Below are 22740 nucleotides of genomic sequence, written 5' to 3'. Positions count from 1 at the left end.
GCCTTTGCAGTTACTCAACAACTGTGAGGAATTAAAAGGTGCGATTGGTGTGTTTTGGTTTGTTTACAATCTGCAGCCTCTGAAAATGGCTTTGGAAGGAATTCTTTTACAGAGAATTCTGGAGAAGAATAGGTGTTTGCAAGTCAGGAAAGTTGAACATCTCTGGGAAGAAAGGCAGGATCTTGCCCCTGGAGATGTGGGCTTGGCACCCTAAATGCATGAACATCTTGTAAAAATCTTGTTTGGCTTGGAACAAAAAGTGCAAATGATTTCTTCTCACCCAAAAGGATGAGAATGGCTGAAGAATTGTGCAGAAGAGATGCAGCCCAGTACCGATAGAGGGGATGGGCCTTGGAGCTACCACTCAGTAGGTAGATAGAATCTATTTTCTTGGTATCTGCTGTAAGAACAAAGTTGCTGAATCAGGCAAGAGACTGTGCTGAGCTCACCATTCTTGCGTCTATATATGCACAGACACAACCCTTCAATCCAGAAGGGTAAGAGTCTAAGCTGTTACCAGAAATGCCATACACCAGAAGAAATGAAATAGAAACAGAATAGATAAATGAAGTAGTGCTAATAATTAATCCTACTCTCTGCTCACTCAAAGAATTTGCAGATTGACTTTGGGATAGGTGTTATCATCTATCACTTTGTCTCAAGAATCAAGGTTCTTCGGAGCTATAAATGCAGTTTTATAACAGTTGGAAGCAAATCCTGAGTGCCAATGGTCCAGAGATCAAGGCAAACATTTACAGTAGTGGCCAAAATTGTGGAAACCTTTTAGGGAAAGTGTATTTTCTAAAACTAGCTAGGAACACCGCTTTTTTTTGGAGTAGTACCATAAAATTACATATCAATGGAAATATAATTTAATCAAGAATGTAATGCAATAACTTTTATGAAGGGTTTGCTGTTAGAATAGCAGTTACAGTATAAAGAAGAAAAGTGAAACACGTAGAAAAAATGAGATATTATTATTTCAAAATATCTCAAAAAATTATCACCATAGAAAAAAATGAGATATATAAAAATTACCACCATGTCAGTTTTTAGTTGGGTAACCTTTGGCGTGAATTACGACCTTACAACATCTTCCCATGGAGTGAACCAAGTCTTTTAGTTCTGCAGCTGTTATAATGTGAAACCAAGATTGAATGATTGCTTCTATTAACTGGGTTTTATTGCTGGATCGCTTCTGACTAACAAGTTTCTTTAGTCGGCTCCATAGATTTTCAATTGGGCTATTCCCAAGCCATTCCAGCAATGGAATATGATTATCTTGAAACTCAAAACAAAAAAGTGGTGTTATTAGCCATCAAACCTCAAAAATACACTTTTTCCAAAAGGTTTCCACAATTTTGGCCACTACTGTAAAGTAAAATCAGACTGAACTACCGTAGGAAATAGAGTGAAATGGCATAAAAACCAATGCAGTGTTTTAAAGAGCAAATAAGAAAGTGGACTCCCCAAATTGTATCATGTTACCCATATAGACACAGGACACATACCTAGCCCCCTTATCAGTCCCAAAAATCACAATTTTTGAGCATGATAGCAATAGCACTTAGAGTTATGTACTGCATCACAGTGCTCTACAGCCCTTTCTAAGCGGATTTTACAGAGTCAGCCTATTGCCCCCAACAATCTGGGTCCTCATTTTACCAACCTTGGAAGGATGGAAGGCTGAGAACCTTCAGCCAGTGAGAATCGAACTACTGCCAGGCAGCAGAATTAGTCTGCAATACTCCATTCTAATCTGTGGAACATCTGTGAGGATAAGATTGGCCCCTAATTAGGCACCCTGTCGTAAGGCCCTGAAATAAGGGTGGGCTGCAGGGGGTTCGCAGAGGTTGAGGTGAATCTCTAGCTAAGATTCTGTGCAGTTCGGAGAACCCCCAAATCCCACTCTGGCTGGCCTGCCCACCCCTCCCCTCCCCTCCCAGGAGTTCCCATGCAGCCTGTTTTGGATGCAGATAAGTGCAGGGCATGTGCGGAGGCTTCGGGAGGGCAAAAAATGGGCCTACTGGAAGTTCGGGAAGGCTGGAAACAGTTTCTGCCCTCCAGAGAGCCTCCGGAACCTGGGGAGGCTGTTTTCACCCTCCCTGAGGCTCGAGGAACACCTCGGGAGCCTGGGGAGGGCAAAAACGCCTCCCTAGGAGGCTGACTAGGCCACACCCACTATGGCCACGCCTACCCAGCAACCGGGCAGAGAACCCCTTGCCAAAATTTTTGAAACCCACTCCTGCCCTGAAGCTATGTTTGTGTCAACAGGCCAGAGTGATATAGAGCAGCATTCCCCAACTTTTCCAGATTGGTGGCCCAGCACAGGGGAAGAGTGGGAAGGTATGGTTTTGTGTGAGTGAAGGTTTGCACATGCACACGTGCACAACTTCATTTGTGTGAGTGGTGGGCATGTGCGCCTGCTGCTTGCACAAGTGGGGCTGCGAGTATCAGTGCCTGCTGCGAGCATGAGTGGGGCTATGAGAACCAGAGTCCACTGCACATGTAAGTGAGGCTGCGAGTGCTGTTGTCTGCTGCTCACCAAGCGGGGCTGCAAGTGCATATGTACACCAGCCCATCTTGCACACGGCTTGGTTGCAAATAGGCCACAGACTGTAATGGGACATAGCCCACAGGTTGGAGACCCCTGATATACAGCCGATCTGATTGTTGTCATTGGAGGTGGGGGATGGGGGTTTAATTTGGTTTTCTGCTGGGGTTTTATCTTTATAAATTGTCTGGAGTCAATATGAGTGAGTTGGGCATCCATATTGTAATGTATCTTTAAGAGTTTTGGCGGGAGTTTTGGCGGGAATTAGCACGTTGCTGATTGGTTGAAACCACCGGCTGAAATATATATAAAGAGAGGTTTTCCTCAGTGCTAGTTGCTGGGTTCACTGTATATTAAAGAGCTGTTGTCACTACCCTGGTCTCCTGCCTCGTTATTGCCCAAACCTAACACTGGCGACGAAGGTGGGATCCCGAGGCTAAAAGCACCAGGAAAGAGCTGAACGCACTACGAGGACCGAACCCAGCAAAATTCAGGGCGGAACGCAGCGATGGCCAGCTACACACCGCCCGCGCCGTTTGACCCATCCAAGGAGAAATGGGGGACATACATGACCCGTTTCGAGAGTTTCCTCGAGGCGAACGAACTGCAAGGAGTTCCAGACAACAGAAAAAGGGCGTATTTCCTGAGCCACTGCGGTCCCGAGGTCATCGACATTGCAGAAGCCCTGGCAGAGCCAACGCCGGTACAATCGGTATCGTGGCAAACTCTGCAGAACCTATTGAAGAACCATTTCGCGCCAACACCGTCCAAATATGTGCAGCGTTTTGAATTTGGAGAGCGCAGACAGCAAGAGGGCGAGTCCATCAGCGATTACATGGCCGCCCTGAGGAAAGCCTCCAAATATTGTGGGTACCGAGATTTGGATGAGGAACTGTTGGAGCAACTCATCCGTGGGGTCAGAGACATTCGTTTGCGGAGGCGGCTGCTATCCAGAAGCAACCTAACGCTGGCAAACGCTCTGGACGAAGCCAGAGCTCATGAGATGTCCACCCAAGCGGCGGAAACCCTACAAAAGCCGCTCACACCAACGGCGAGCGCGAAATCAACTCCGGTCCACAACGAAGAAGTCCAGACCGAATCAGACGGCAAGGATGAGGAAGGAGTTTTTCACACCGGGAGACCGAGAAAAGAAGACCGGGATGAATGCGGAAGTTGCGGAGGGCAACACCAGCGTCATCAATGCAAGTTCAAGGACGCTACATGTCGGTGGTGCGAGAAGAGGGGGCACCTGGCTCAAGTTTGTCGAGCACCTCAACCGTCCCGCCGAAAATTCAAACCAACCAATCAGAGCGCGGGATCGGCAAGGCGACCCATGATTGGTCAAGAAAAAAAGGGCGCGAAGTCAAACCGAACGACCGTAATAGTGGGCCGTGCGGCGACCCGCCTAGAGAAGAAAATATTCACAAAACCAAAAATTGAAGGAGTGCCGTGCCGGCTGGAGGTGGACACAGGGTCAGCGATCACAATCATGTCCTGGGACACTTTTGCGAAAGCTTTGCCGAACATCGCCAAACGCAAACTGCAAACACAGCGGCTAAAAGTTCAAGACTACCAAGGGAATCGCATCCCTGTTCGAGGGACAACATCCGTCCGCGTCGAGTACGGACCACACAAGAAAACCCTGCCCATCACGATAGTCGAAGGGACCCTGCCAAGCTTGTTGGGACTAGACTGGTTCCGAGCATTGGGCATGGGAGTGACTGGCATCTACAGAAATGACTTTAACCTAAAGGACACACTCATGGACGAATTCGAAGATGTTTTCAAGGACTGCCTGGGCAAGTACAAGGGGACCCCTATTTCTTTCAATTTAGACCCCCAGGTAGCCCCCATACGGTTAAAAGCAAGGAGGGTCCCATTTGCCCTTAAACCCAAGATTGACAGGGAGATAGACAAACTAGTCAGTCAGGGGATACTAGTGCCAGTCGATCATGCAAAGTGGGAGACGCCAATCGTCACCCCAGTGAAACCAGATGGGTCAGTTAGAATCTGCGCTGACTACAAGGCAACTTTAAACAAAGCCTTGCAAAAAAGCGCTTACCCGGTCCCAGTGGTGCAACACTTGCTGCACTCGCTGGGGCAAGGGCACGTTTTTGCCAAATTAGATTTGGCCCAAGCCTATCAACAACTGCCCGTGACGCCAACACAGCCGAAGCCCAGACAATTGTGACTCACAGAGGTGCTTTCAAGTGTACCCGGTTACAGTTTGGGGTGAGTGTGGCACCTGGTCTATTTCAAAATTTAATGGAGCGACTTCTGCAAGGGCTCCCGGGGGTGGTCCCCTATTTTGATGATGTATTGGTATCAGCCGAAAATTTAGACGAATTGGGGGAGCGTTTGAGAAAAGTTTTGGGCATTTTCCGGTCAGCCGGTCTAAAAGTTAAAGTGAACAAATGCCAAATAGGGGTAGAATCCGTAGAGTTCTTGGGCTACAGAATAGACAAGGAAGGAATTCACCCCACTGAGAGCAAGGTCAAGGCAATAAGAAAGGCTCCAGCGCCCAAAAACAAAACAGAGCTACAGGCATTCCTGGGTCTAGTGAACTTTTACGCGGTCTTTTTGAAAAATAAGGCAACCGTTGCCGAGCCGCTACATAAGTTACTGGGAAAGAATACTGTTTGGTCTTGGGGAAAGACGGAAGCTAGGGCATTCGAGGCAGTAAAAAACCTACTCTCGAGTGATAGTTTACTGATCCAGTATCATAGCACAATGCCATTGGTATTAGTTTGCGATGCTTCCCCCTACGGGGTGGGTGCTGTGCTCAGCCACAGGCTTCCTAATGGCACAGAAGCCCCAATAGCCTTCTACTCCAGAACAATGTCCTCGGCAGAGAGGAACTATAGCCAGTTGGATAGGGAAGCCCTAGCTATAGTTTCAGGAGTAAAAAAGTTTCACGAATACGTCTTTGGTAGAGACTTTGAAATTGTTACAGACCACAGACCACTGTTAGGGTTACTGGCTGGCGACCGCCCAACGCCTGTGGCACTCTCGCCCCGATTGACCCGATGGACTATCTTTTTAGCCGCCTACTCCTATAAACTGCGGCATCGGCCAGGAAAGGAGTTGGGGCATGCGGACGCGTTAAGCAGGTGTCTGCTCTGGGGGGATAGGGTGGTAGTTCCAGAGAAATTGCGGGAAAAAGTTCTGGAACTTCTGCACGAAGGTCACCCTGGGATCGTGAGAATGAAGGGTTTAGCTAGAAGCTATGTGTGGTGGCCCCTAATGGACAAGGAGATTAGCGACAAGGTTGGCAAATGCCAAAGGTGCCAGGAGTCCAGACCACTACCACCAACGGCCCCAGTCCGGGAGTGGGAGAAACCCAAGGCCCTTGGTCCCGTATACACATAGACTTCGCTGGCCCTTTCCATGGCCAAACGTTTCTAATAGTGGTGGATGCATTCTCCAAATGGCTGGAGATCATCCTAATGAAATCCACAACCGCTGAAGCTGTCATTTCAGCACTAAGGCACCTTTTCGCTACGCACGGGCTGCCGGACACTCTCTGTCAGACAATGGGCCACAGTTCACCGCGACACTTTTTGAGGGGTACTTAGCAGAAGAGGGCATCCGACATGCCCTCTCAGCGCCTTTCCACCCTGCGACGAACGGCCTTGCTGAACGTTTCGTCCGGAGCGCGAAAGAGGCATTGTCAAGAAGCGGCGCAGGTGATTGGCAATCACAAATTGACGATTCCTAACGGTACAACACAGAACCCCTTGTGTAGCTACTGGCCGCAGCCCAGCGGAGCTACTGATGGGGCGAAAACTAAGATGCCCCTTAGACCGGTTAAACCCGAATTACACGCCAGACGGGTACAAAACAATATCAGGCAAAACAAGGGAACTAACCATAGGGAGTCCTGTATGGGCGCACAATTACGGTGACGGCCCAAACTGGTTAAAGGGAACAATCATTGACACCACGGGCCCCAAGTCTTATCTTGTAGAGATAGAGGACGGCCGAGTGTGGAGACGTCACATAGATCAGCTGAGGAATAGGATTAACACTAGACCAGAGATAGACGGAACGGGCCCTGACTACTCATTGATTGAACCCATAACTGACTCCAGCCGGGAAAAAACGGGGAACTTATCTGGTTCAGACGAGGTCCAGCGACACCCTCCGGTCCTTCCCGAGGACAGTAGGCTCGACTCGGCAAGTAATCCAAAGCCGGATGGCCTGGAGGAGGAGCTGCGAGGAACAGGCAGTCCCTCCGGTCAGCTCGACTCAACCCCAGAAAATGAACTGCGCAGGTCCGGAAGGGTTAGGAAACGCCCAGTTTACCTGCGTGACTACGTAGAGAAATAATATGCTAAAATTATGCAAATAATGGTAAAATGCCTTCTGGGAGGGAAGGAGTGTAATGTATCTTTAAGAGTTTTGGCGGGAGTTTTGGCGGGAATTAGCACGTTGCTGATTGGTTGAAACCACCGGCTGAAATATATATAAAGAGAGGTTTTCCTCAGTACTAGTTGCTGGGTTCACTGTATATTAAAGAGCTGTTGTCACTACCCTGGTCTCCTGCCTCGTTATTGCCCAAACCTAACACATATAAATAAATTTTCCTTGTCTTCTGAAAAATGCCTGAGCCTAGAATGTCCTTTATAGACAACAGGCCTAGCACGTAAGTACATCTCCATTTAGTTCAGTGGTAACACAACAACACAGACCCGCCAGGGCCTGGTTCATAGATGCAGAACAAATTGAAATCTTATCTTTGCAGCTTTGCTTAAGATTGGGTTCATATAACATAAGGCTGTATGGCTGTATGGTATTTATGGTTCAGGCAGTGGTGGGATTCAAATAATTTAACAACCAGTTCTCTGCCCTAAGGACTGGGTGGGTGGGTGTGGCCAGGGGGTATGACAGGCAGTACTCGGCCTCCTGCACCCCCCGGGAAGCAAAAACGGACCTCAGGGGGTTGTGCCACACACCCCTGCACTCTGTTTTGGGCCTAGTAGGCCTCCCTGCAGCCTCCTGGGAGCAAAAATGGGTCGTGGGGGGGCCATGCTGAACCCCCTGCCCTGTGCCCCATTTTGGGCCTAGTAGGCCTCCCTGCAGCCTCCTGGGAGGAAAAACAGGATGCGTGGGGACTCCTGGAAAGGGCAGGGTGGGGAGGGGCAGGGGCAGCCAGCAATTTAACAACCGGTTCGTTTGAACTGGCCTGAACCGGCTGAATCCCACCACTGGGTTCAGGGGATTGTACAAACTCAGCCCTGACTAGTTTCCTTTCGTTTGGTTTCTCTTCTCTTCTTCTTCTTCTTCTTTTTTTTTTGGTGCTTTGAAGTCACACTCTCCTGGCAACTGACTGGACCAGTTCCTGCAGTTTTCTTGGCAAGATTTCAGAAGTGGTTTGACCATGCCTTCTTTCTAGAGCTGAGAGATAAAGGATTGGCTCAAGGTCACGCGACTGGTTTCATGCCATTAAGGCAGGACTAGAACTGGCCGCCTCCCGGTTTCCTTCCTGATGCCTTAACCACTACTTCAAACTGATTCTCTGAGGTTTCTTTTACCAAGGTGATTGTCACCGTTCCCTGTGTGACGTTTAGCTCAAATTGTTCCCTGCCCTGCACTTCCACACCCTCTCCTATAGTTCTCAAAATAGAAGTTCTGCCAGAAAAGGCTGAGAGCCAAAATACTAATGGCTACTGTGAAGAAAAGGCACAAAAGCTGCCAACAAGCAGGAAATTGTGATTCAGGAACAATCGGCTGCTCTGCCACGTCTCCTGCAATGAGCTTTAATGCCTAGTTATTGTGCCAACTTGAAAAAAAAAGAAGGAACTTATTTTGTTTTTCTTTAAGTATAACATTAAGCCTTTACATGAGGCTCTCCTACAATATGTGAAAATATCAGTTGCACATTATGTGCTGCTCTCATCTGAGATGCCTTCATTACATGGTTGCTAAATCCATGCTCTGCCCATCCGTTGTCAACCCTGATTTTAAAGCAAAGAGGATGTATGCTTAAAAATAGATTAGCCAAGCCACACATTTGAAGCCTGGATTGCAACTTGTATTTAAGGCAAGAGGCATTATTATGTCTACGATGGAATTATGCCCCGCGAGCAGTAAAATACAGATAGTCCTCGACTTACAACCATTCATTTAGCTATCATTTGAAGTTACAACAGTACTGGGAAAAAAAATTGACAAATGGCCAGTCCTCACACTTATGACTATTGGAGTATCTCCACACCCATGTGATCAAAATTTGGTGCATGTGTTTATTGCAGCATCCCAGATCATGTGATCAACATTTGCAATTTTCCCATCTGGCTTCCACCAAGCAAAGTCAATGGCGGGGAGTCGGGTTTGCTTAACAACTGTGCGATTCACTTAACAGCTGCAAGGATTTGCTTAACAACTGTGCAAAAAGGTCGTAAAATTGGTCGTGGCTCACTTTACAACCCCCTTGCTTAGCAATGGGATTCTGATTCCAATTGTATTCATAAGCTGAGGACTGCCTTTACATGAGGCTCTCCTACAATATGTGAAAATATCAGTTGCACATTATGTGCTGCTCTCATCTGTGTGCACATCACCTATCAGCGTGCTTAGAAACAAGGTGCAGCCATACATTCACCGGTTTCTGTCTTTGAACCTTGAAGTAAACATATGAATCCTGAAAGATTTCAAGTTCAGAGAAATCTGACATGTATTGTAAAAGCAGCTTTCTGAAACAAAAGTAAGAAGAGGTGCAAAATTCCAACTAAATCGAGATTCTTCTTAGTTACTCTCAGTATCAGAAACATTTACAGAGGTCTTGATTCTCATCTGGTGCTCATCTTGGTTGCTTTTTTCCAGATGTTTCATTACCCAAGTAGGTTACATCATCAGAGCTAGGAGGGAGTGGGGTTTGCTCTATTTTTATATACTAGGATTAGGCTGTGGTTTACTGTTTGAATGTTTGTCTGAGTTGATAGTTCCTTGGTTGTTTACTGATTGTTTGATTGTTGGTCTAGTTCCATGATGGCGAACCTATGGCACGCGTGCCCAAAGTGGCACACGAAACCATGTCGCCTGGCACCTGTGGCCTTGCCTGTTCGTCTTCTGGGTTTCTGATGCACATGCGTTCAGGATGATCTGCGTGCGTGGCAGTGCCAAAAATGGTGTGTGCATGTGCGCCGGCCACCTGATTTGTCGGGTGTGCATGCGTGCCAGAACCCGGAAGTTTGGCTTTTCCGGAGTGATCCCTTCATGAGCGCGACAGTGCCAAAAACCTGCCTGCACATGCACGCTGGCCACTTGATCGTCAGGCGCGCATGCATGCTACCACCCAGAAATTTGGCTTTTCTGGAGCACATGCGCAGGACGTTTCCACACAACCTTTTCAGCACTCAGTGCTGAGAAGGTTCGCCATCACTGCACTAGACCAACCAACTAGTGATTGTTGGTCTGTCTTGGTGTTCTAACTGTACTCATGTCAGAAGCACCTACAAAGCTAAGCAAAGGGTGCTTCTGAATTAAAAAGATTTGCAGGTGACAATACCATTGCCCAAGGATGCCCAGTTGCCAAACATAATGCAATCTTCCCGAGAGGCTCCTTTCATCTCCCCCAATCTTGGTGTTAATCTACTTATCCGGATGTTTTGCTAGAGAGATGGCATTTTCATCTTTTTGTTTCCTTTTTAATTTTTCGATTGCCTCTTTCGAATGATGATGTCTATCTCTATTGCCTATTGATGGCTGATTTGCCTGTTGATAGCTGAGCAGAGGGTTGGACTAGAAGACCTCCAAGGTCCCTTCCAACCCTCTTATTCTGTTCCATTCTGATTTATAAGAATGCCAGCCTTTGGACTTGGCTTGGTCTAGGATGGTCACAGTTTCCCAGTTGAAACTATGGTGAAGTCTTTCAGGTGTTTTGCAATTAAGAAGTTTTAATTGGGTCTTCTGACTGCTAGTTGTGTGTTCATGGATGCCCTGACAGCCTTCTGCCTGTTTGTCCTATACAGTGGCTGTTACAGTCTTTACACTCTGTGTTGTAGATCACTTTTAATTTTTTTTTTCTTCTGGGGCTGTTGGGTCTTTTAGTTTGCTTAGGATGTTTTGGAGGGCTATAGTTGCTTTGAATGCTAAAGTGATGTCATGTGGTTGTAATCAATGGTGAAATCCAAATTTTTTTACTACTGATTCTTGAGCATGGCTTGGTGGGCGTGGCAGGGGAAGAATACTGAAAAATCTCCATTCCCACCACATTCCAGGAGAAGGATACTACAAAATCCCCATTCCCTCCCCACTCCTGGGGGAAGGATATTGCAAAATCTCCATTCCCATCCCACTCTGGGGCCAGCCAGAGGTGGTATTTGCCGGTTCTCTGAACTACTCAAAATTTCTGCTGCCGGTTCTCCAGAACCTGTCAGAACCTGCTGAATTTCACCCCTGGTTGTAATGGTATGTTGATTGTTTCAGAGATGTTTGTGCTATCCTTTTCACAGCTTGTGTTGGTTGTGCTGTGGGTTGAGTGGTCAGGTGCTTTTTGATGAAATTGCATGGTTATCCATTTTATTGGACGATGTATATAGATCCGGGCTCTCAGATCTATATACAACATCGTCCAATAAAAACAGTTTTTTCCCGAAGGCCATCACTCTGCTAAACAATTAATTCTCTCGCCCCTTCTGTTCAACATCTATATGAAGCCGTTGGGTGAGATCATCAGTGGCTTCGGTGTGAGGTACCAGCTGTACGCTGATGACACCCAGCTGTACTTTTCCACACCAGGCCACCCCAACGAAGCTATCGAAGGGCTGTCCCGGTGTTTGGAAGCCGTACGGGTCTGGATGGGGAGAAACAGGCTCAAGCTCAATCCCTCCAAGACAGAGTGGCTGTGGATGCCGGCATCCCGGTACAATCAGCTGAGTCCACGGCTGACTGTTGGGGGCGAGTCATTGGCCCCGATGGAGAGGGTGCGCAACTTGGGCGTCCTCCTGGATGCACGGCTGTCTTTTGAAGATCATTTGACGGCCGTCTCCAGGAGAGCTTTCTACCAGGTTCGCCTGGTGCGCCAGTTGCGCCCCTTTCTAGACCGGGATGCCTTATCCACAGTCACTCACGCCCTCGTGACGTCTCGTCTGGATTACTGCAATGCTCTCTACATGGGGCTCCCCTTGAGGGGCATCCGGAGGCTTCAGTTAGTTCAGAATGCGGCTGCGCGGGTGATAGAGGGAGCCCCTCGTGGCTCCCGTGTGACACCTATCCTGCGCAGACTGCACTGGCTACCTGTGGCCTTCCGGGTGCGTTTCAAGGTTTTGGTAACCATCTTTAAAGCGCTCCATGGCATAGGGCCGGGTTACTTACGGGACCACCTACTGCTACCGAATACTGCTACCGAATACCGCCTACTGCTACCGAATACCGACCCGTGCGCTCTCACAGAGGGACTCCTCAGGGTGCCGTCGGCTAGGCAGAAAAGCTGGCTGAGGAATTCTGGGAGTTGAAGTCCACAAGTCTTAAAGTTGTCAAGGTTGGAGACCCCTGCTCTTGACCAGAGTTTCTCAACCGTGGCAATTTTAAGATGACACATGGCTGGTTGAGGAATTGTGGAAATTCTGGGAGTTGAAGTCCATAATGTCTTAAAGTTAACAAGTTTGAGAAACACTGCTCCAGACAAGTATGTCTTCAAATATGGTCTTAGGATCCTTTGAACCTTCCAAGGGGCTCTCAGAGATCCTTGAAATCAAATTTATTTGCCATCCTAGGTTGAAAAATAATAAATAATGTTAAAATCCCATCAAACAATTGTTAAGACATGGTAACAGCAAATGTGTTAATTTGAATTAGTAATTCAGTAAATATTTATAAATATAAAAGTGGGAAAGAGTTCTGAAAGAAAAAAGTTTAAGAAACACTGGTTATATTGACACCTATAAAGATACTTTTCTTTGGCAGCCATATATATATTTATTTTTCTACTATGTTATAATTGTTTTAAATCATTTTTATGATTTCACGCTGTCCATAGTCACTTGTTTAAGATGGCTGGCTATAGAAATTAAATAAAATGAATAAACAATAAATATAAAAAATGGAATACTTCCTCTTTTCATTTTAACAGTATGAACGTTTCACAGCTCAATAGAAAACCCATCACTTGAATCCACTCCAGCTGCTAAAGTCCTGCTCTCTACCTAAAACAATTTTCTCAGCTGATTCCCAGGATCCATCGAAGCAAAGCTCTTCACCAAATACCAGATTCCTTATTTTGGGGGGGAACAGTCCGCTTCCTCTTCACCTTTAACGAAGCTGGTAGCCACACTCATTCCGCCTACCCTACCCTGCAGGATTGTTGTTCTAGTTTGGGGAGTGGAGGGGAGAACGGGAAGAGGAAGCGCCATATACGCGCCACGGTGAGTCTCCAAAAGAAATATATGGCATACATGCTATAAATTAGATGCGCGACTTGGATCCGCATTCAGGGAGAAGCTAGCTTTCCTTTAAACTTCTTTTAAACCACCAAGGGGCGCCCTTGCCCTTAGCAGCCGCCGTTTCCTTTCGACCCATTCGGAGTCACTCCGGTGAGTTTTAGGGATTGCAAATCGCTCTCCGGCTTCCCGAAGGCTGACCTCGATTTTTTCGGCCGAGACGCAGGCGAGGGAAGGAATCCGTCCTCCTCCCGCCAGCTACGAGGGGCGCAAGATCCTCTCTTGAATTTTGGCGGAGTTCAAGAAGTTTTCCCACGGTGGTAACCGCATCAGCCGCGGAGGAAGGCAAAGGGGAGGAGAAGATCGGACGGTCCCGAGCAAAGTCAGAGGCTGCCTATCCGACCTGCCCACCTCTCGGGTCCGCGCGATAGTTGCGGATGCTTGGCCAAACATCCAGGATGGCGAAGCTGGGGGTGGTCCTGCGCAGCAACAGCCTGACCTTACCCGAAATCAGGTACCCGCCGCGTCCCGGTTTTGCGCCCTTTAGAGGCGAGCCAGCGCTCGCTCCGTCCCATTCCCAGCCTTCCCCGGAGACCGGGTGGCTGCCCTAGCTAAGGATCGATCAACCCTCCCGCTTCCCCAATTTTAAGCCAACCCAACCCTGAGACATTAAGCCAAGCTTAATTTCCTGACCTCCTGCTGCCCCCCCCCCCCCCGCAAAGCTAACCAGGTTGATTTTGCTCCCCTGTGGTTTCAATCTAAATAGGATCTCTTGCGGGCTCTTTGCGACCCTTTCGCTATAGACTTCGGAGGAGCGCCCTCTATTTTAAACTCCCCCCAACTAAAGAAACTCGGTTTCTACTTCCAGATGAACCCTGCTGTGGTCCGATCCACTCATCCCGGCAAATTTATTCCATTCTTACATTTTTTTTGGCACTCAGACATAAATGTTGTACCTTGATGAACGTATCTTTTCTTTTATGTACACTGAGAGCATATGCACCAAGACAAATTCCTTGTGTGTCCAATCACACTTGGCCAATAAAAATTCTGTTCTATTCTATTCTATTCTATTCTATTCTATTCTATTCTATTCTATTCTATTCTATTCTATTCTATTCTAAAGAGTAGTAAAGGAAAAAAATTCCCTTTTTGTTTCATCCCACAAGGGGGCGCTGCTTATTATAAGTGGTCTCACAATTACAATATTTCCTTTTTTAAAAGCAGATAGTTTAAGAGTATTTTTTTTACCAAGCATGCTTTTTTTGGGGGGGGACGACATTTTGAGGTTGCAAGGTTCTTTTTTCTTTGACTAAGTGATGGTTTCATTTTTATTTTGTATATCAGGGGTCTCCAACCTTGGCAACTTTAAGCCTGAAGGGTTTCAACTCCCAGAATGCCCCAGCCAGCTTTGCTGGGAGTTGAAGTCCTCCAGGCTTAAAGTTGCCAAGGTTGGAGATCCCTGTTGTATATTTTTTAACATGACTTACAGGAGTAGTCTGATTTAGCTCCCTCTAGTGGAGATTGAAGCCTGATGCCTACCTCTAACTCTTCCAAACATAATTGGAATTCTCAATAATGGGAATTAACTCCAGTGAATTTTCCACATATGCTATAACCAAAGTAAGTGAGATAATTAATAATTATTAAATGCATAGGCTTCCTGACTCTCAAAAGACTTTAGATTGTGTACAAATGATTTAAAACATAAAAAAGACAATAAAAATAACAAACAAAAAACCAACAAAAAAGAATAGAGATGAGAGAATAACAAACCGGGTGGAATTTTGAAGTTCATAATTATTTGTTTGTTTGTTTGGATCCTGCCTTTATTATTTTTACAAATAACTCAAGGTAGTGAACATATCCAACACACCTTCCTCCTCCTATTTTCCCCACAACAACAACAACCGTGTGAGGTGGGTTGGGCTGAGAGAGAGTGACTAGTCCAAAGTCACCCAGCTAGTTTTCATGCCTAAGGCAGAACTAAAACTCTCAGTCTCCTGGTTTCTAGCCTGTTGCCTTAACCATTAAACCAAACATATCTCTTCCATTTTAAAAAATAATTTCTAAATTGTGTTTCTTGGTTGGCCTCATGGTCTGAGGTAAAAAGCAAACAAAATAAAAGAATCCATTCACAAGTTGAATCCATCACTACTTTTATATATATATGAGGTTTTCGCAGGTGTTTGTATGTAGGTCTTTGGTTATTCGGGTTTTCTCCCGTGTAAAATTTGAAGTGTCTTGGCGACGTTTCGACGAAATCCCATTCGTCATCATCAGGGTAGGTGCTTACAGCTTCCTATTTGTAGGAGAACAAACATTTCCAATTTTACACGGGAGAAAACCCGAACAACCAAAGACCTACATACAAACACCCGTAAAAACCTCAGGGAAAAATATATATATATATATATATATATAGGTCTTTGGTTGTTCGGGTTTTCTCCCGTGTAAAATTAGAAGTGTCTTGGCGACGTTTCGACGAAGTCTCATTCGTCATCTTCAGGCTTCAGCTTCGTGCTTCTGGGAGCAATGTGTGATTGCAGCTGTTTCTTCCTTTTTAACTGCTAGTGGGGGTTTGAACTGATTGGGTGGGAGCTTGGCTGTGCTCTGATTGGATGGAGGTTTTTTTGTCTCTGATTGCTGGGGGTGTGTCCTGTTTGGGTGGGGGTTTGGTTGTGCTCAGATTAGTCTTGAGTTGCAGGGGGATTTGAGCTGGTGAGCTGCATTGCTGTTGTTTGGCTTCGTGTTTGTGGTCGTGCTACATCTTCATAGTGGGTGTCTGTCTGCTGTATGTATGGATTGGAGGGGTTTGAAATGGCTAATGTTGCAGCTGCGGTCTGGCTTCTGGTCCTTGGTCGTGCTTCCTGATCAGTGTGGGTTTGGGTCTGCTTTCTGGGTGGATGTGTAGTGGTGACATCCTGTGTGGACCTTGTGAGTGTGGGTCTGGTGTCATTCCTCGTGTTAGGGACTTGTTTGTCAATAAGGGTGGGTTTCCAAATGGCTGGAAGGCGGGAGGTATCATCTCGTTTGTTCATGCTGTGTGGGCGTTTTTCTATCTCGATGGCTTCTCTGATTATTCTGTTGTTAAAGTGTTCAGTTTTGGTGATAGTTCTGGTCTTTTTAAAGTCAATATCGTGTCCTGTGGCTTTAAGGTGTTGGACCAGGGAAGAAGTTGGTTCCTCTTTTTTAGCCATTTCAAACCCCTCCAATCCATACATACAGCAGACAGACACCCACTATGAAGATGTAGCACGACCACAAACACGAAGCCAAAAAACAGCAATGCAGCTCACCAGCTCAAATCCCCCTGCAACTCAGACTAATCTGAGCACAACCAAACCCCACCCAAACAGGACACACCCCCAGCCAATCAGAGACAAAAAAACCTCCATCCAATCAGAGCACAGCCAAGCTCCCACCCAATCAGTTCAAACCCCCACTAGCAGTTAAAAAGGAAGAAACAGCTGCAATCACACATTGCTCCCAGAAGCACGAAGCTGAAGCCTGAAGATGACGAATGAGACTTCGTCGAAACGTCGCCAAGACACTTCTAATTTTACGCGGGAGAAAACCCGAATAACCAAAGACCTACATACAAACACCCGCGAAAACCTCAGAAAACATATATATATATATATGAAGTTTGTGTTGTACTTAGATTGTACTTAGACATAGTATTTTAATGTATTGGAATTAGATCTACCCCCTTGGTCACTGCAAAACAAGATCTTTGGTTGCTCTGATTGGAAATCCTAAGAATTGGAGGCCCAATCCTGCTGGAAGACACCAGATGATGTGGAGAAGGCAGAATCTGACTCTAGAAACTCTGATCCTTTACTGGTTGTCTGTATTCTTTCTGAGCTGAAATCTGGAACCTAAATAGATCCTCTGTGTGCAGAGGCAATCTTCCTCTGAATCTCACATTCTAACAGTGGTTTCCATGGACCCCTGAGGGGGAGCAATGTCATCACAGGGGGTCCATGAATATTTGATGCAGTCTAGTGCTTTAAATCTTGAATTAAGTCTTGGGGGTCCGTGGCAGTGTTGGGTTGCTACCGATTCACTCCTGGTCGGGCGAACCGATAGTGGTGGCGGGAAAGGCTCCGCCACCCGCCTGGACACTTCTGCGCAGAAGCATCACGCACGCATACGAGTGCCCATGAGCGAACCGGTAGCAACAGGTTTTGAAACCCGCTCCTGGTCCGTGGCCATGGTCTGTGGCCAAAAAAGGGTATTTAAGGGGGGGTCCATGGTGAAGAAAAGGTTGAGAACCACTGTTGTAGAGCAACATTTCTCAACTTTAACATGATTGGACTTCAATTCCCAGACTTCTACAGCCAGCTTGAAGTCCAGATATCTTAAAGCTGCCAAGATTAAGAAATGCTGTTTGAGAAATATACCGCAGGAGAAGGCTGTTAATTCATTCCTTCTGGGCTTCTTGAAGTCATATTGTTGTCAACATTTAGAAATGGGGTGATTGATTTATTTTAACTATAATCCTGCCTGCTGTAGAGAATGCAATCTATATAGCACCCTGGACCATCTTGCCTGTGGGGCTGAGAGGAACGGGCTGGCCCCAAGTCACCCAAGATGCTTCTGCAGCTGAGGGAAGACTCGAACCCAAGCCACCCCACCTGCTTTTAGCCCACCACATTCACACATGCTGACTCTCACTGGATTAGATCATCTTTTAGTTTAAGCCATTAGAGCAGTGTTTCTCTTGTCTTTGCAACTTTAAAATAGGTGGACTTCAACTCCCAGAATTCTTCCATGCTCGCTGGAGTTTTCTGGGAATGAAAGACCATGTGTCTTAAAGTTGAGAGACATTGCATTAAGGTTTGAACCAGGTGAAAGGTAAAATTTGTTACTACCGGTTCTGTGGGTGTGGCTTAGTGATGGTGGGGGTAATGTGACTGGGTGAATGTGGCCAACTTTTTTCTTTTTTTTCTTTTTTTACTTTTAAAAGCATTTTTACTACAACCTCTTTGGCCGAAGAAAAAATGCTTTTAAAAGGCTCCTCTGACGATTTCAGCTGAGTTGCCTGATCGTCAGAGGCTTTTCTTTTCTTTTCTTTTCTTTTAAAAGCATTTTTTTTTGCCTTTAAAAGAAAAAAATGCCGAAGATATTGTAGAAAAAATGCTTTTAAAGGGTTCTGGCGATCCCAGCTGAGTTGCCTGATCACCAGAACCTTTTAAAAGCATTTTTTTACAGCCTCTTCGGCCAAAGAGGTTATAAAAAAATTGCTTTTAAAGGGCTCTTCTGACAATCCCAGCTGAGCTGCGCAATCATCAGAGCCTTTTTTTTAACTTTTAAAAGCATTTTTTTAGCCGAAGAAAAAATGCTTTTAAAAGTAAAAAAACAAAAACCCTCTGATGATCGCGCGGCTCAGCTGGGCATGGGTGGGGGCGGCAGGGATTTTTGCTACTGGTTCTCCAAACCACCCACCGCCATCACTACCGGATCGGGCGATCGGGTCCGATCCAGGAGCATTTCACCCCTGGTTTGAACCCATTCAACCACAAACCACTTCTTGCTAGGTGTGGTTTAATTTTAGATCACAATCTTTTTACCATTTTACATGCAAGCTTGCAGAGATACCTAGAGGCAGTGTGCATCGGCATATAAAATCTAACTTTTTATTGGTTCCCCAGTGTGGGATGCTTGGAGCTTGCAAAAAAATTGAGGAGTCCTGACAAGTCAGAGCCCGTATCTCCACACACAACCCCAGGCAGAAAAAATGATGGCAGGTATTGAATCCCAAATCCCAGAGGTTTCAGCTTTCACTAAAGAAAATTACTCATAACATAAAAATTACTCATAAAAGTACTGTTTCAGTACTTTTTACTCAGAGAAGTTATTATTTCTTCAGCACAATTGCTTTGCAGGAAATTCAGCTTACAGAATTCTATCTCATCAGGAAAGAAATGCCATGCTGACAGAAAGAAGAAACTTATTTAACGTGATTTAAAACACAGATAGTCCTCGACTTACGATCACTATTGAGCCCAACATTTCTGTTGCTAAGCAAGACAGTTGTTAAGTAAATTTTGCCTCATTTTATGTCCTTTCTTACCACAGTTGTTAAGTGAATCTGGCTTCCCCATTGACTTTGCTTGTCAGAAGGTCGCAAAAGGGGATAAACATGATCCTAGGGCATTGCAACCCTCATAAATATGAAACAATTGCCAAGCATTTGAATTTTAATCACGTGACCATGGGGATGCTGCAATGGTCGGAAGTGTGAAAAATGATCATCACTTTTTTTTAGTACTGTTGGAATTTGGGATGGTCACTAAACAAACTGTTATTAAGTCGAGGACTACCCGTATTGATTTAATTTTTCATATTTAATTCACATGGGATCACTTCAGCGGTGAAATGCACTTACCTTCGCTTCCGGATCAGAAATGTGAGCATGTGCGCCTCTTTTGCACAGAGGATCAAAAACGGGACGTAATGATGTTCCAGTGGGGGGGGGGGGCGGAGCCTCCTGCCGCCAGCCCTACCAGCTCACGCGAGCCGGATAGATCTGGCCGGATTTCACTGCTGGATCACTTGATGGTGTTCCATCCAGTCATAGGCCACATCCAACCCAGATTGGTTTTTCAAGATCATACAAGATCATCATACAAGATCAATAGCCTTTGCTATTCGGTACAGGAGCTCTTGCGCCTGCGAGGTGCCCCCGCCTCGCAGGAATGGCCCGTTTTACCAAGGGCCGGCCTCAATGACGGATCTTGGGATCCACAGAGGTGGCATGCGAAGAGGAAGAGCCTCTGGGGGTTTTTAGATAGGGCATTTTTAAGGGGTGGGAGGGGTAGGGCGGGTGTTGGGGGAAACCCGCCGGGTGGGGTATCAGTTCCTGCGCATGCTCATGGCGGTGAGTTAATAGGTCCGAAGGTTGTGGGGGGAGTTCAGGTCCCATTGGTAGAGGGTGGTGCTATTTGCACGGTTTGGGGGAGGGGCAGATTTGGCGGGCGGGGCTCGGATCATGTTGCAGGCGCGCGTTCGATGCTGCAGGCGATCGCGCGCCCGAGCCTCAGACTTCCCCGTTCCCGGATAGTCAAGACCCTCAGAGCCTGGGCCTTCGGCTGATGCTGTGTAATGCACGGTCCGTGGCCAATAAGGCCCCCCTAATTCACGATCTTATTCAGGGGGGTGCCGCGGACTTTATAGGCATTACGGAGACCTGGTTGGGCGCAGAAGGGGGCGTGCCCCTGGTACAGATGTGCCCACCAGGTTTCCGTGCATTCCATCAGCCGAGAGCCCAGGGTAGGGGTGGGGGGGTGGCGGTTGTGATTAGGGAGAGTCTGGAGCCGAGGGAGACCACTGTGCCTCAGATTGTCGGGTGTGAATCCCTCCTTGTGAAATGGGGCCATAGATGTCAGATGGGCTTGCTGGTCGCGTACCTGGCTCCTTGCTACGTGACAGCTGCCCTGCCCGAGCTCCTGGAGGTGCTTGCTGGGGTGGCAGTTGAGACCCCCAGACTTTTAGTCATGGGGGATTTTAACTTGCCATCTGCCGGCTCGTCATCGACAGCAGCTCGGGAGTTCACGGCTTCCATGACGGCCTTGGACCTGACTCAAGTAGTTGATGGCCCCACCCACACGGGGGGTGGTACACTCGATCTGATTTTTGTCTCTGGTCAGTGGTTGAGAGATCTGGACTTACAGGAAATAGTCATCGAACCTTTGTCATGGTCAGATCACTCTCCTTCGCCTGGACTTTCTGACCGCCATCCAACACCGCAGGGGAGGCGGAGCCGATGCGTTGGTTCCGTCCCAGGCGCCTGATGGACCCTGAGAGGTTGCGGACGGAGCTTGGGCCATTCCCTGAGGGTCTGGCTCGCGGCACGTCTGAGGAACTTGTTGCGGCCTGGGAACGGGCCGCGGCGGGGGCCTTAGATCGTGTCGTGCCTTTGCGGCCTCTGACCCGGCGCAGGTCCCAACCGGCTCCTTGGTTCTCCGAGGAGCTGAGGGGGATGAAGCGCCGGAGAAGACGCCTAGAGAGCATCTGGAGGTCTAGCCGTTCTGAGGCTGATCGGACACTAGTGAAGTCCTATACTAGGACTTACCTAGTGGCATTGAGAAGCGGCGTTGCTCGCCTCCTCCCTCATTGCGTCGACAGATAACCGCCCAGCCGCCCTGTTCCGGGTGACTCGTTCCCTCCTTCATCAGGGGGAGCGGGATGACCCGTTGCAGGGACGTGCTGAGGAGTTTAACGGTTATCTATACGATAAAATCGTTCAGCTGCGGGACGGGTTGGACCAAAATTGCGGTGACCCTGGTGAGGTGCCCGAGGGTGGTCTTGGTGACATTGTCTGGGATGAGTTTGACCCTGTGGCTCCCGAGGACATGGACAGGTTGTTGGGTAGGCTGAATGCCACCACGTGGTTACTGGCCCCGTGCCCTCCTGGCTGGTGCTGGCCACTCAGGAGGTGACACGAGGCTGGCTCAGGCGATTCGACCGCTTCTTTGGTGGAGGTGTCTTTCCGGCCGCCTTGAAAGAGGCGGTGGTGAGACCCCTCCTTAAGAAGCCTTCCCTGGACCCGGCTGTTTTAGGTAATTATCGTCCGGTCTCCAACCTTCGCTTCGCGGCGAAGGTTGTAGAGAGTATGGTGGCATATCAGTTTCCCCTACACCTGGATGAAACCGTCTATCTAGACCCGTTCCAGTCCGGTTTCCGGCCCGGTTACAGCACGGAGACGGCTTTGGTCGCGTTGGTGGATGATCTCTGGAGGGCCAGGGATAGGGGTTGTTCCTCTGCCCTGGTCCTATTAGACCTCTCAGCGGCTTTCGATACCATCGACCATGGTATCCTGCTGGGCCGGCTGGAGGGATTGGGAGTGGGAGGCACCGTTTATCGGTGGTTCTCCTCCTATCTCTCCGGCGGGTCGCAGTCAGTGTTGACAGGGGGGCAGAGGTCGGCTCCGAGGTGCCTCACTTGTGGGGTGCCGCAGGGGTCGATCCTCTCGCCCCTTCTGTTTAACATCTACATGAAGCCGCTGGGTGAGATCATCAGTGGTTTCGGCGTGAGGTATCAGCTGTATGCGGATGACACCCAGCTGTACCTTTCCACGCCGGACCACCCCAACGAAGCTATCGAAGTGCTGTCCCGGTGTCTGGAGGCCGTCCGGGCCTGGATGGGGAGAAACAGGCTCAAGCTCAATCCCTCCAAGACAGAGTGGCTGTGGATGCCGGCATCCCGGTACAGTCAGCTAAATCGCGGCTGACCATCGGTGGCGAGTCATTGGCCCCGATGGAGGGTGCGCAACTTAGGCGTCCTCCTGGATGAGCGGCTGTCTTTAGAAGACCATTTGACGGCCGTCTCCAGGAGAGCGTTTACCAGGTTCGCCTGGTGCGCCAGTTGCGCCTTTCTGGACCGGGATGCCCTGTGCACGGTCACTCACGCACTCGTGACGTCTCGCCTGGATTACTGCAATGCTCTACATGGGGCTCCCTTGAAGGGCATCCGGAGGCTGCAGTTAGTCAGAATGCAGCTGCGCGGATGATAGAGGAGCCTCGTGGCTCCCACATAACACCCATCCTGCGAGGCTGCACTGGCTACCTGTGGCCTTACGGGTGCGCTTCAAGGTGTTGGTGACCACCTTTAAAGCGCTCCATGGCATAGGGCCGGGTTATCTACGGGACCGCCTACTGCTACCGAATACCTCTCATCGACCCGTGCGCTCTCACAGGGAGGGACTCCTCAGGGTGCCGTCAGCGAGGCAATGTCGTCTGGTGGCGCCCAGGGGGAGGGCCTTCTCTGTGGGGGCTCCCACCCTCTGGAACGAACTGC

General features: G+C 48.0%; 1 protein-coding gene across 6 annotated transcripts in view; it reads left to right on the top strand.

Annotated features, from left to right (window-relative positions):
- The window catches only part of LOC131188233 (GRAM domain-containing protein 2B-like), a 60216-nt gene that overhangs the window by 3725 nt on the left and 33751 nt on the right, over nucleotides 1-22740 (top strand). For 2 of the 6 annotated variants that reach the window (XR_009152740.1, XR_009152741.1), the window contains exon 1: nucleotides 12379-13450. The exons of 1 other annotated variant lie outside the window; for it this stretch is intronic. Coding sequence is in view for 2 of the 5 variants with exons in the window: in XM_058163348.1 (XP_058019331.1) it covers nucleotides 13374-13450 (77 nt within the window). In the remaining 3 variants the exon portion in view is untranslated. Of the gene's footprint in view, nucleotides 1-12376; nucleotides 13451-22740 lie in introns of those variants that run through there. 3 more of the 6 variants (XR_009152742.1, XM_058163348.1, XM_058163347.1) reach the window with 3 other exon arrangements.

This window comes from Ahaetulla prasina, chromosome 1 (genome assembly GCF_028640845.1).
Source record: "Ahaetulla prasina isolate Xishuangbanna chromosome 1, ASM2864084v1, whole genome shotgun sequence".
Classification (NCBI taxonomy): Eukaryota; Metazoa; Chordata; class Lepidosauria; order Squamata; family Colubridae; genus Ahaetulla; species Ahaetulla prasina.
The sequence above is the reverse complement of the archived record's forward strand: the minus strand, read 5'-3'. Positions and strand labels throughout refer to the sequence as shown.